Source organism: Chlorocebus sabaeus, chromosome 8 (genome assembly GCF_047675955.1).
Source record: "Chlorocebus sabaeus isolate Y175 chromosome 8, mChlSab1.0.hap1, whole genome shotgun sequence".
Taxonomy (NCBI): domain Eukaryota; kingdom Metazoa; phylum Chordata; class Mammalia; order Primates; family Cercopithecidae; genus Chlorocebus; species Chlorocebus sabaeus.
In genome coordinates this window covers 58,286,349-58,301,195 of record NC_132911.1, presented here as the reverse complement: position 1 = coordinate 58,301,195, position 14,847 = coordinate 58,286,349, and the positions used below count along the sequence as shown (strand labels likewise).

At 41.2% G+C, this 14,847-nt stretch overlaps 1 protein-coding gene across 7 annotated transcripts in view; it reads left to right on the top strand.

The window, feature by feature from the left end:
• The window catches only part of LYPLA1 (lysophospholipase 1), a 50,707-nt gene that overhangs the window by 22,312 nt on the left and 13,548 nt on the right, over positions 1-14,847 (top strand). For 2 of the 7 annotated variants that reach the window (XM_008000648.3, XM_038000501.2), the window contains exons 3-5: positions 9,500-9,565; positions 11,928-11,975; positions 12,934-13,004. In XM_008000648.3, the coding sequence (XP_007998839.1) occupies positions 9,500-9,565; positions 11,928-11,975; positions 12,934-13,004 (185 nt within the window). Of the gene's footprint in view, positions 1-9,499; positions 9,566-10,539; positions 10,661-11,927; positions 11,976-12,933; positions 13,005-14,847 lie in introns of those variants that run through there. The other 5 variants (XM_008000652.3, XM_073018089.1, XM_073018087.1 and 2 more) reach the window with 5 other exon arrangements.

Here is a 14,847-nt window from a genome sequence, read left to right as displayed (position 1 = left end):
GAGTCTGACTCTGTCGCCCAGGCTGGAGTACAGTGGCGAGATCTTGGCTCACTGCAAGCTCCGCCTCCCGGGTTAGCTGGGACTACAGGTGCCCACCACCACACCCGGCTAATTTTTTGTATTTTTAGTAGAGACGGGGTTTCACTATGTTAGCCAGGATGGTCTCAATCTCCTGACCTCATGATCTGCCTGCCTCGGCCTCCCAAAGTGCTGGGATTACAGGCGTGAGCGACCGCACCCGGCTGCTTTCTTTCCTTTTAAAGAGGCTATTTTAATTGATTTTGATCAACTCTACTCAAAACTGTATCCTAAGGTCCACATTAGGATTAGTCTCTAATAATCTGAAGATATAATTCAGTTGTTTAAAATAACATATTAAGAAGACTTTGGTAGAATTACATGTATCAAGAAACACTGGACTTGGGCACAATGGAGATATGGCTGATTTTTGAAAAAAAGAAGTAGTGTTTTCTGGGAGGGCAGGGCAAAGAGGTAAGAAGTAGTTGGTACTATAAGGAAATGTTAGAGATCATTTTGGAAATGTATTCATTATTTTAAGGCAACTAACAAATGATCATCTTTCAGTTAGGACATTGTAGCAGCAGCCTTTACTGGTCATGAAATTTGCATGATATCTAAAATCATATTTCTGTAAATAGGTCAATGTGGATTAATAGTAACTTTGTATATAGAAAAGCAGATGCCAGCTAGCATAAAAGTGGCAGTGTGGACAGTGGTAGTTCTGGAGTCCTGGAAGCCATGAGATGCTCATCCATCACAAGGCCATCACAGCCAGGTGGATAAATGCCTGAGGAAAGCAGCGGGGCTGACTGTGCCAGCGTTTACAAATGGAACACTTCTTGGGCAGCCAGGTGTCATGGGGCACAGACCCACAATTCTCTTTGCACACATCGTGCTCACAGTTCCGTCCGTAGGAGAGGGGGCAGGCACAAAAGGACCCCAGCGTGCAGGTTCCACCATTCAGACAGCAGGTTCTGTTTAACTCCCTACTGTCCTGTATCTTCATGGGCGGCACAAGTTGGGAAGACCTAGGACGAATTGCAGGCTCCTCCTGGGGCTGAATGCTGTCATCTCTGAAGGTCAGGTCTCCCTGGGATGGATGTGCAAGTTCCTGATGGCCCAGCCCTTAACAACCTTTTTTGACTTTTTAACGATAGCCATTCTGCCTGCTGTGAGATGGTATCTCGTTGTGGTTTTGATTTGCATTTCTCTAATGATTAATATCTCGAGTATTTATATGCTTGTCAGCTGCATGTATGTCTTTTTTTTTTTATTATTCAGTCTTGCTCTGTCACCAGGCTGGAGTGCAGTGGCGCTCTCTCTGCTTACTGCAACCTCCACCTCCTGGGTTCAAGCAATTCTCCTGTGCCGCTGGGACTACAGGCATGCACCACCACACCCTGCTAACTTTTTGTATTTTTAGTAGAGACGGGGTTTCACTATGTTGGCCAGGTTGGTCTCGAACTCCTGACCTCAAGTGACCCGCCTGCCTCAGCTGACCAAAGTGCTGGAATTACAGGCATGAGCCATGACCACGCCCAGCCTGTCTTCTTTTGGAAAGTGTCTGTTCATGTTCTTTGTCCACTTTTCAGTGGGGTTGTTTGAATTTTTTTTTTTTTTTTTTTTTAACAGTAAAGTGGAAGCAAGTTTATTAAGAAAGTAAAGGAATAAAAGAATGACTACACCACAGAACAGCTAGGTGGTTTGTTTTTTACTTGTAAATTTAAGTTCCTTATAGATTCTGGATATGAGACCTTTGTTGAATGCATAGTTTGCATATATTTTCTTCAATCTGCAGCATGTTTGTTTACGCTGTTGATAGTTTCTTTTGCTGTGCAGTAGCTTCATAGTTTAATTAGATCTCATTTGTCAATTTTTGTTTTTGTTGCAGTTGCTTTTGGTGCCTTCATCATGAAATCTTAGCCAAGTCCTATGTCAATAACATGGTATTTCCTAGATCGTCTTTCGGGTTTTGTTTTGGTTTGTTTTTGTTTTGTTTTGTTTTTTTGAGACGGAGTCTCGCTCTGTCCCCCAGGCTGGAGTGCAGTGGTGCGATCTCAGCTCACTGCAAGCTCTGCCTCCCGGATTCATGCCATTCTTCTGCCTCAGCCTCCTGAGTAGCTGGGACTACAGGCGCCCACCGCCACACCTCGCTAATTTTTGGTATTTTTGGTTGAGATGGGATTTCACTGTGTTAGCCAGGATGGTCTCAATCTCCTGACCTCGTGATCTGCCCGCCCGCCTCAGCCTCCCAAAGTGCTAGGATTACAAGCCTGAGCCACCATGCCTGGCCATCTTTCTGGCTTTTATAGTTTGGGGTTTTACATTTAAGTCTTGAATCCATCTTGAGTTGATTTTTGTATATGGGGTAAGGTAGGGGTCCAGTTTCTATCATCTGCATATGGTCTCCCAGTTATCCTGGCACTTTTCATTGACTGAGGAGTCCTTTTTCCCATTGCTTGTTTTTGTCAGCTTTGTTGAATATCAAATAGTTGTAGGTGTGTGACCTTATTTCTGTGCTCTCTATTCTGTTTCATTGGTCTATGTGTCTGTTTTTGTACCAGTACCATGCTGTTTTGGTTATTTTTGTACCCCTGTAGTATAGTTTGAAGGCTGGTGACATGATGCCTCCAGCTTTGTTCTTTTTGCTTAGGATTGCCTTGTCTGTGTGGGCTCTTTTTTTGGTTCCACGTGAATTTTAAAACATTTTTTCCTAATTCCATGAAGAATGTCATTGGTAGTTTGATAGGAATAGCATTGAATCTGTAAATTGCTTTGGGCAGTATGGCCATTTTAACAGTATTGATTCTTCTTATCCATGAGCTGGGAATGCATTTTCACTTGTTTGCGTCATCTCTGATTACTTTGAGCAGCATTTTGTAATTCTTGTTGTAGAGCTCTTTCACCTTCTGGTTAGCTGTATTCCTAGGCATTTTATTCTTTTTGTGGCAATTGTAACTCACACTTTTAAAATAAAATGTGTGCTTTCTGTACAAAAAAGTCTCATATCGCTGTCATGGAGCTTCCTTGGTTCATCTTTTACTGTGTGTGTTCCATTGTGTGTGCACTCAGTCCTGTGTGTGCTTGTCTACGCCCCCACCCTGTATATATATGTATGTGTATATAGATGAGTCTTTAACTCTTGAGATAAACCTGCAGACATGATTTCCCATCACCTCTAAATACTCTCATGTGTATTTCCCGTGCACAAGGATACTTGTACATAACCAGCATACAACACTCCAAATTAGGAGATGAGCATTGATTAAATACTATATCCAGTCCACAGACTCCATTGAAGTTTTGCCAGCTTTCTCAACTGTGTCTGTTTCCTTCCTGGCCTGAGATCCTTTCCAGGAGTGTGTGTTCATTTGAGCTGTCATGTCTTGAATCTGAAACTGTTTGTCAGTTTTTCTTTCATTTCCTTTATAGTTTTAAAGCATACAGCCACAGCCTTCAGTTCTGCATATTCTGTAGAATGACTTTTCAATTTGAGTCTGTCTAATGGTTCCTCATGATTGGGTCCGGTCATACATTCTTTGTCTTTATTTTTGGTACCAGTTTTATTGACATATAATTCATATGCCATACAATTCACTCATTTAAAGTGTGTAATTCAATGGTTTTAGATGTAGTCACCATAAGTTATGCAACCATCACCACAGTCAATTTTAGAACATTTTCATTGCCTCAAAAAGAAACCCTATACTCTTTCATTTGTGTTCTATTGTAACTGGCTTCTTTCATTTAACATTGTTTTCAAGGCTCATCCATCCTATAGCATGTTGGTACTTCCTTTTCATTGTTGAATCATACTCCATTGTGTGGCTATGCTTCATTTTATTTTATTCTGTCTTTTTCTTTATTTGAGATGGAGTCTGGCTCTGTCGCCCAGGCTGGAGTGCAGTGGTGCGATCTCGGCTCACTGCAACCTCTTCCTCCCGGGTTCGAATGATTCTTCTTCCTCAGTCTCCCGAGTCGCTGGTACTACAGGCATGCGCCACCACGCCTGGCTAATTTTTGTATTTTTAGTAGAGAGAAGTTTCACCATGTTGACTAGGCTAGTCTCGAACTCCTGACCTCAGGTGATCTGCCAGCCTTGGCCTCCCCAAAGTGCTGGGATTACAGTATGAGCCACCTGGCCTCATTTGGTTTATTCATCCATCATTTGATGTACATTTGGGTTGTTTGCACCTTGGAGTTGAGTAATACTGCTAAAAAAGAACATTTGTGTACAAGTTTTTTGTTGTGTTTGTTTTGTTTTGAGACAGAGATTCACCCTTGTTGCCCAGGCTGGAGTGCCGTGGCATGATCTCGGCTCACCGCAGCCTCTGCCCCCAAGTTCCAGCAATTATCGTGCCTCAGCCTCCCGAGTAGCTGGGATTACAGGCATGCACCACCACACCCAGCTAATTTTGTATTTTTAGTAGAGACAGAGATTCTCCGTGTTGATCAGGCTGGTCTCGAACTCCCCACCTCAGGTGATCTGCCCACCTCGGCCTCCCGAAGTGCTGGGAACAAGTTTTTATGTCTGTATTTTTGTGTGTGTGTTTTATTTTTGAGACAGGATCTCATTCTCTTGCCCCACATGGAGTGCAGTGGCACAATCTTGGCTCAGTGGGGCCTCAATCTCCTGGGCCCAAGCTATCCTCCCTCCAAGTAGCTGGGACCGCAGATGCATGCCGTCACACCCAACTAATTTTTTAAAAATTTCCTGTAGAGACAGAGTCTCACTGTGTTGTCCAGGCTGATCTCAAACTCCTGGGCTCAAGCAGTCCTCCTGCCTTAGCCTCCCAGAGTGCTGGGATTACAGGCATGAGCCACCACACCTGTAGTGGACATATTTTTTCAATATTCTTGGGTATAGACCTAGGAGTAGAATTGCTGGATATGATAATTTTCGTATTTATCTTTTGAGAACCTAAAGGTTTTCTAAAGTGGCTGTACCATTTACATTTCTGCCAATAGTGTATGAGGGTTCTGATTTCTCACCATACCCTTTAACACTTGGCTATTATTTGTCTTTTTTGCGATAGCCATTCTGGTGGGTATGAAGTGGTATCTCACAGTGGTTTCGGTTTGCATTTTCTAACAACTGATGATGTTGAGCATGTTTTCATGTGTATGTTAACCATTCACGAGTCTTTGGAGAAATGTCTATTCAAGTCTTTTTTCTATTTTTTTTATTGAGATGTCTTTTTTGTTTAATTTGAGGTAAAATTCACATGACATAAAAGTAACCCTTTTAATGTGAACAATTCATGACACTTAGTATATTCCTTTTTTTTTTTTTTTTTTTGAGACAGAGTCTCACTCTGTCGCCCAGGCTGGAGTGCAGTGGCACAATCTCAGCTTACTGCAACCTTCGCCTCCCGGGTTCAAGTGATTCTCCTGCCTCAGTTTCTGAGTAGCTGGGACTACAGGTGCGCACCACATCCAGCTTATTTTCGTAGGTTTAGTAGAGACAGGGTTTCACCATGTTGGCCAGGCAGGTCTTGAACTCCTGGCCTCAAGGGATCTGCCGCCTCGGCCTCCCAAAGTGCTGGGATTACAGGCATGAGCCACCATGCCTGGCTGAAGTTTTTTTTAATGTAGTTTTTTCTTTTACTTTTAGTTGATACATAATAATTGTACATATTTATGGGATACTGAGTGGTATATTTTGATAAATGTATACAATTGTGTAAGGATCAAATCGGGGTAATTAGCATATCCATCACCTCAAACATTTATCATTTCTTTGCATTGTGAACATTCAACATCCTTTCTTCTAGTGTTTTGAAAATATACACTGAATTGTACTTAACCATATTCACTCAACAGTGCTACAGAACACTAGAATTTATTCCTCTCATCATTATATTGATAGCCGTCCTAGTGAGTATGAAGTGATGTCTCATTGGGGCTTTGATTTATGTTTCCTTAATGACTAATGATGTTCAATATCTTTTCCTGTGCTCTTTGACCATTTGTACCATTTGTATATCTTCTTTGGACAAGTCTTTTGCATATTTTTTAATTGGGTTGTCTTTTTGTTCGTGGGTTTTAACAGTTTTTTTTTTATTATGGATACTAGACACTTAATTAGATATGATTTACAAACATTTTTCCCATTATGTAAGTTGTCTTTTCATTTTCTTAATAGTGTCCTTTGAAACACAACAGTTTATTTTGATGATTTCTAATTTATCTATTTATTTCTTGTCGGTTGTGCTTTTGGTGTTATATCTGAGAAATTGCCAGATCTGAGATCACAAAGATTTATGTATATTTTCTTCTAGTTTCATAGTTTTGTCTCTTACATTTAGGTCTTTGGTCAGTGTTTACAATTGGTATGAGGTAGCAGTCCAACTTCTTTGTATTACATGTGGATATCCACTTGTCCCAGCTACATTTGTTAAAAAGACTATTCCTTCCCTGTTGATTTGTTTCAGAAGTAAGTTGACAGTAAATGTGATATTTTATTTCTGGATTTTCAGTTGATTTATATGTCTGTCTGTACTCTAGTACTAGTCTTTCTGAATTTTACTTGGTAGGAATTTTTGAGATTGAGAAGTGTGAGTCCTCTAACTTTGTTCTTTTTCAAGATTTTTTGTTGTTGTTGTTGTTATTCTGGGTCTCTTCAGTTTCCATACAAATTTTAGATTGAGTTTTAATATCTGCAAAGTCAACAGGTATTCTGATAAAGATTGCATTGACTCCATAGATCAATTTGAGGAATACTGCTATCTTTAAAATATTACATCTCAGCCGGGAACGGTGGCTCACGCCTGTAATCCCAGCACTTTGGGAGGCTGAGGCGGGCAAATCACAAGGTCAGGAGATCGAGACCATCCTGGCGAACACGGCGAAACCCCGTTGCTACTAAAAATACAAAAAATTAGCCAGGCGTGGTGGCGGGCGCCTGTAGTCCCAGCTACTCAAGAGACTAAGGCAGGAGAATGGTGTGAACCCTGGTGGTGGAGCTTGCAGTGAGCCGAGATCGCGCCACTGCACTCCAGCCTGGGCGACAGAACCAGACTTTGTCTCCAAAAAAAAAAAAAAATTACATCCCCTAGTCCATGAAAGTGAGATATCCTTCCATTTATATAGATTTTCATTAATTTCTTAATATGTTTTCTAGTTTTCAGAAAAAGGTCTTTAACATAGCTATTTACACATATACATATGTGCATACACACAAAACCCCTATACAATATCCTGGTTATACTTAATGTTATGTAAGTGTTGCAGTTAATACTATTGTTATTAATCTTTTTATATGTCTCTAACACTTTGGGGGAGGTGGGTTGAAACAGAAAAATAGTTAATAGAAAAGTATTTAATCAGGGGACTGGGCACGGTGGCTCATGCCTGTAATCCCAGCACTTTTGGAGGCTGAGGCGGGCGGATCATGAGGTCAGGAGATCAAGACCATCCTGGCTAACGCAGTGAAACCCCATCTCTACTAAAAATACAAAAAGAAAATTAGCCGGGCATGGTGGTGGGCACATGTAGTCCCAGCTACTTGGGAGGCTGAGGCAGGAAAATGGCGTGAACCTGGGAGGCGGAGCTTGCAGTGAGCTGAGATTGTGCCACTGCTCTCCAGCCTGGGCAACAGAGCAAGACTCTGTCTCAAAAAATAATTAATTAATTAACATTTATCTAGACTGTTTGCTATAAGAAAGGCTGAAATTACTTGTACTTTATTCTTTAGTAGAGATAATATGTAAAAAGCATCAAGTATATGGCCAAATGTAAATATAAGCAGGAAACTGTATACATCTATTCCTTAATTGACCTGCATGGGAAAAATCCGAAGGAAATGCATCAGAAAATTACCTGTTTATTCTTGGCTAGAAGGATTTGATTATTTATAGTTTTTCAATCTTTCTGTATTCTGCTTTGAACATGTATGTATGTGAACATGTACACATGAAGAAATAATATTAAAGTTGCTGGATTAAAAACATTTTTTTTTCTTACGTTTTCTGTAGAGTGGGTCTCACTATATTGTTAAGGCTAGTCTTGAACTCCTGGTCTCAAGCTGTCCTCCTACCTCAGCCTCTCAAAGTGCTGGGATTATAGACATGAGCCACCATGCTCAGCCAAAGTTACTGTTTTTGTTTTATTTACTTATTTATTTATTTATTTTGAGATGGAGTCTCACTCTGTTGCCCAGGCTGGAGTAGAGTGGTGCAGTCTCGGCTCACTGCAACCTCTGTCTCCCCGTTCAAGCGATTCTCCTGCCTCAGCCTCCTGAGTAGCTGGGATTACAGGCATGCACCACCATGCCTAGCTAGTTTTTGTATTTTTAGTAGAGACGGGGTTTCACCATGTTGGCTGGGCTGGTCTTGAATTCCTGACCTCAAGTGATCCGCCTGCTTCAGTCTCCCAAAGTGCTGGGATTTCAAGCATGAGCCACTGTGCCCGGGTGAAAGTTACTGTTTTTAAATAGTGTAGTAAGCATGTAGAGATATTAGACAACTGATTTAGTTTATTTATCTGAGGCTTTTTTCTTTTTCTTTTTTTTTTTTTGAGATGGAGTCTCGCTCTGTTGCCCAGTGGTACAGTCTCGGCTTACCACAACCTCTGCCTCCTGGGTTCAAGCGATTCTCCTGCCTCAGCCTCCTGAGTAGCTGGAATTACAGGCACACGCCACCATGCCCGGCTAATTTTTGTATTTTTAGTAGAGATGGGGTTTCACTATGTTGGGCAGGCTGGTGTCAAACTCCTGACCTCAGGTGATCTGCCTGCCTCACCCTCCCAAAGTGCTAGGATTACAGGCGTGAGCCACTGCACCCAGCCAAGGCTTTGTTTCTTTATGTAAAATGTTAATTATCTTATTTGTCTTGCCTACTTTATAAATACATTGTATAAAGATATTTTTAAAATATATCTATATTTTGGAAGTTGTGAAGCCCTGTGGAAATATCTGAAGGGGCACACATTGCTGTTCAGAAATCTGAGAAATCATCTTTATCCCTAGGTAAAACTTAAATAACAGCTGTTGGGTTGTTTTTAGATTGAGGGTGTTGTTTTAATAGTATTGAGGGCCCACATTTTAAAGGTATTTTTAGGCTGGGCACGGTGGCTCATGCCTGTAATCCCAGCACTTTGGGAGGCCAAGGTGGGTGGATCACAACAGGAGATCAAGACCATCCTGGCTAACATGGTGAAACCCCATCTCTACTAAAAAATAGAAAACATCAGCCAGACGTGGTGGCGGGCGCCTATAGTCCCAGCTACTCAGGAGGCTGAGGCAGGAGAATGGTGCGAACCCAGGAGACGGAGCTTGCAGTGAGCTGAGATCTCGCCACTGCACTCCAGCCCGGGCGACAGAGTGAGACTCCGTCAAAAAAAATACAAAACAAACAAAAAAACATATTTTTAGGATTTAACATTTATCTTCACAGTTTTTTAAAGTACTCTTCTGCTACTAACTTATTGGAATTTAAAACAGTATCTAATAGCATTATTCAAATGATTTTTCCACCAGGCACGGATGGGCAGAAGCCTTTGCAGGTATCAGAAGTTCACATATCAAATATATCTGCCCGCATGCGTGAGTATTTCTGATCTTCAGACTTGTGATTCAGAGTCTGGAGAGGAGCAATTGTGATTGCTTTATCCTTCCAGAAAAGTATTTGAATATAGTTAATTTTTATTTTTTAAATATTCTGTTTAAAAATAAAGATTAGTAGAATTTCTTGAAAATGTTTCTTAAATTTTTTTTTTCTCTTTTTCTCTTTTGTTAAGCAATTTAAAATATTGCTGTCTTGGAAGTCAGCTGAACTTAAGACCAGAAACATTAATTAATTAATTAATTTATTTATTTTTGAGACAGAGTCTCACTCTGCCACCCAGGCTGGAGTGCAGTGGTGTGATCTCAGCTCACTGCAACCTCCGCCTCCTGGGTTCAAGCGATTCTCCTGCCTCAGCTTCCAGAGTAGCTGGGATTTCAGGTGTGTGCCACCACACCCAGCTAGTTTTTGTATTTTTAATAGAGACAGGGTTTCACCATGTTGGCCAGGCTCAAATGCCTGACCTCAAGTGATCTACCTGCCTTGGCCTCCCAGAAAAATTATTTTAGATGTACAAATATCTATAAAGTTCTAGGATATCCCTAGGGTATCTCTGAAGGGGATTTACCTGTTAGATTTGTGAGAAATCTTTATTATGTTGAAAACACTCTGTAATTTTATCATTTGGGGCAATGTTGATGTACTGTGGAAAGAGCACAGACTTTGGAATATGATAGGTTTGGTTTTGAATTCTGGCTCTGAAAGTATTTGTGGATGTCAAAAAGAAATTAGTAAGTTTTGAGCAAACTTAGAAGATCAATAAGATTGGCACATTAGGTCAAGCTTGTCCAACCTGTGGCCCAGGTCAGCTTTGAATGCAGCCCAATACAACAAATTAGTAAACTGTCTTAAAATGTTATGAGATTTTTTTTTTTTCTATTTTTAAATACAATTTTATTTTTTACCTCATCAGCTATTGTTAGTGTTAATGTATTTTTATGTGTGGCCCAAGACAATTCTTCTTCCAGTGTAGCCCAGGGAAACCAAATGATTGGACACGCTTGATTTAGGTCAAAAGGTTGCTGAGAAGCAATCACCATGGAGAAGACAAGAAGGGATTGGACATACTCATATCGGTTAGTAATTCATTCCAAGAAGTGGTAGTAGCAGTAGAGTTGGGACAGATAGATGAACATGAAAGAGGGAATGAGAAGAAGAACAATAGCTGAGAAGATTGGTTAAGAAAACATTTTGTCCTCTTTTTATCCTGAAATACAGGGTCTGTCTTACCTCTGTAGGCTACAGTGAATACTGCGGCTAGGGTCTCTATGTCCTCTCATTCTGCTCAAGCAAGAGACAGAATTCTTTTTACTCTTTTTCTTTCTTTTTTTTTTTTTTTTGAGACAGTCTCTCTGTCGCCCAGGCTGGAGTGCAGTGGCATAATCGCAGTTCACTGCAACCTCTGCCTCCCGAGTAGCTGGAATTACAGGCACCTGCCACTATGCCTGGCTAATTTTTTGTGTTTTTAATAGAGACAGGGTTTCACCATGTTGGCCGGGCTGGTCTCAAACTCCTGACCTCAGGTGATCCGTCCACCTTGGCCTCCCAAAGTGCTGGGATTACAGGCATGACCCACCCCGCCCGGCCCAGAATTCTTAATTACATTGGAATGGATATTGATATTTGCCCTAAGTTGAACTGCTTTAAAAGGCTGTTGCCCAACATAGGGAAGTTTGTATTCTCAAAGAAATTTTGATACGGTTTTAACCTCTAAGGTGGACTTCATGAATCAGGAGGAAGGTGGTGAGATGTAGTTAGAGTGTGTTTATTTTTCTTTCGTTTGGATGGAGCCGAATTCTGATTATCTAGCATATTTTTAATCACAGACTTGAATTGGCTATAGTGGGCACTTAGGCAAATTTTGGATTTCCCTTATTTATTTAGAGGTCTCTTAATCAAGCGAGTACATAGCTAAGAACTAGAAAATTAACAAAAGTGTAATCTGAGCATATGAGAATTGATGCTACGGTATCAGTGTAATAAATCGCTCATTGTCCTTAGCCCCATACCAGAATCTCGTATTTTATACATTTCCAACTGTCTTGGTTTCTGGTTTCTCTTCTCGTGTCTGAGAAGTCAAAGGTAGTAAGTAAGGGTATTGAGAAGGAAAATGTATTTGTCAAACTTCGTCCTTTGTTGCTGTTGCTCTGTCTTCAGAACACATTTGGAGGGGCATGGAAAGCAGAGTTGTACAGGTGTGGATGAAGTAAAACAGTTCATATGTTAAAACTGTAGCATATAGTTTTGTGTAGGTCTCAAGTAATTATCTGTTTTTGATTAATGGAATTTATCAGTTCTTAGGCGTTGTTATTCTGATTTTGTTGTTTTTTCTTTTCCATGTAGGCCTGTTAGGCCTGTTACATTAAATATGAACATGGCTATGCCTTCATGGTAAGTAAGAATTTACTTATTCAATAAGAACATTATATTACTGATTTAATGTTTTCAGAAATGCTTTTGTGTACAGCAATTTTTATTTAGCTGTTTTTTAAATTGCAAAGTTGCATAGTTAACCTTAACCTTTCTTTATTTACATTTTTATACACTAGATTTAGGGGTAAACTTAAGGAGCTGTACATACAGGTAGAGAAATAGGAGAGAATGTTTGAATAAAAATAATGTGGGAGAATATCTGCTGCTGCTTGATAAACCTTTGTTGGTTTTAGTAACCCAACATTCGAATGACCCCTATTAAACCACAGCCTCCAATTTTTTGCCTGTCTGGGTTGTTTTTAAGGAAACCGCTTCCCTTCCAGCCCTCTGAAGATACCCTCACATTCCCTCTGCACTTTACTGTCAGCAAGTAGGGTCAGTTTTTTGTTCCTATGTGCTACTTTCAGACTATGATTTTTCCTGACTGTTCTCTGAGACTCCTACCATCAGGTCTGTTAAAAAAACGATGACTTTAGCCAGGCATGGTGGCTCACACCTGTAATCCCAGCACTTTGGGAGGCCGAGGCAGGCTGATAACTGAGGTCAGGAGTTCAAGACCAGCGTGGCCAACACAGCAAAACCCCTTCTCTACTAAAAATACAAAAATTAGCCAGGTGTGGTGGCATACGTCTGTAGTACCAGCTACTCAGGAGACTGACACAGGAGAATCGCTTGAACCTGGGAGGGGGAGACTGGAGTGAGCTGAGATCATGCCACTGCACTTCAGCCTGAGCAACAGAGTGAGACTTCATCTCAAAAAAAAAGAAAAGGAAAACAACATAAAATAAAATAAAAAAGAATATTTCTGGTTAGCCTTTTGATCCAAGCTACCGTGAATGGAGTAAAATATACTTACTACAATAATAGATTTTCTTAGAATCAAATGGTTCTTTTAAGATTTTGCCTTATTTTACAGGTTTGATATTATTGGGCTTTCACCAGATTCACAGGAGGATGAATCTGGGATTAAACAGGCAGCAGAAAATAGTAAGTACAGAAAATGTTTATGAAGCCAAAAGTGTTCTTAAATGCTTTTAGTAGATTCAGTAATCATATCGGTACTGGTTAAAAATTACACATTTGGGCCACGCACGGTGGCTCACACCTGTAATCCCAGTACTTTGGGAGGTGGAGGTGGGTGGATCACCTAAAGGTCGGGAGTTCGAGACCAGCTTGGCCAGCATGGTGAAACCCCATCTCTACTAAAAATACAAAAAATTAACTGGGTGTGGTGGTTGGCGCCTATAATCCCAGCCACTTGAGAGGCTGAGGTAGGAGAGTTGCTTGAACCTGGGAGGTGGAGGTTGCAGTGAGTTGAGGTCACCCCACCGCACTCCAGCCTGGGCAACAAGAGCGAAACTTCGTCTCAGAAAAAAAAAAGAAAAAAATTCCACATTTATCTAATCTCAGGAGGCACTGCTGTTTCCTTCCTTTCACCCCCTGCACCCCAGAGAGAGTCTTGCTCTGTCACCCAGGCTGGAGTGTAGTGGCGTGATCAAAGCTCACTGCAGCGTTGACCTCCTGAACTCAAGCAACCCTTCCACCTTATCCTCCTGAGTAGGCTGGGACCACAGAGGCGCACACCACCATGCCCAACCAGTTTTTAATTTTTTTTTTTTTTTTTTGTAGACACAGGGTCTCCCTATGTTGCCCAGGCTTGTTTTCCTTTCTGGTCACTCTGTTACTTGTTTGCCACAGTGTCCACATGGACTCACTTGAGTATGGGCAATGGAGATGAAGTGGATGGGGAAAAATTGCATTTATCAAGCTTTAACTCTCTCAGACATATAATAGTTTTGCTTTGATTTACATAGAAAAATGGAGAAAACAACAGAATGTTTAATAGTTTGGGCCGGCCAGGCACAGTGGCTCATGCCTGTAATCCCAGCACTTTGGGAAGCTGAGGTGGGCAGATCATCTGAGGTCAGGAGTTCGAGACCAGCCTGGCTAACATGGTGAAACCCCATTTCTACTGAAAAAAAATTAGCTGGGCATGGTGGCGCACGCCTGTAATTCTAGCTACTCGGAAGGCTGAGGCAGGAGAAACACTTGAACCCAGGAGGCAGAGGTTTCAGTGAGCTGAGTTTGCACCATTGTACTCTGGCTTGGGCAACAAGAATGAAACTCCGTCTCAAAAAAAAAAAAAATAGTTTTGGTCAGTTGTCTTCATTAAAGAGACTTAGAATAACAGTGAAAATAATGATATAATGAGTATAACGATAAGAAACAGTGAAAATGTGGCTGAGTGTGGTGACTCTTGCCTATAACCCCAGTACTTTGAGAGGCCGAGGCAGGCGGATCACCTGAGGTCAGGAGTTCGAGACAAGCCTGACCAACATGGTGAAACCCCCGTCTCTACTAAAAATACAGAAAAATTCACCAGGCGTGGTGGCAGGTGCCTATGATCCCAGCTACTCGGTACGCCGAGGCAGGAAAATCACTTGAACCCAGTAGGCAGAGGTTGCAGTGAGCTGAGATTGTGTCATTGCACTCCAGCCTGGGCGACAGAGGGAGACTCTGTCTCAAAGAAAAAAAAGTTGTTAATTTTAGTGTGGTAATAATAACAGGTGCCACTGATGGAGCACGTAACTGTTTAGAAGCTAGGTGTTTTTTATGGAGCACCTCATTTGACACCCCTGTGAATTATTAGCTCTGCTTTACAAAACCTCGAAAGTCTGGTCTCTGGTTAGTAGTCCATCTCCATTATGATTATGGTAATTCCATTTGTTCGGAGGGGAAACAGAACGCTAACTTACTAGGATGTGTCTATTTTTAAGAAATGCACAGGAGGCCGGGCGCAGTGGCTCATGCCTGTAATACCAGCACTTTG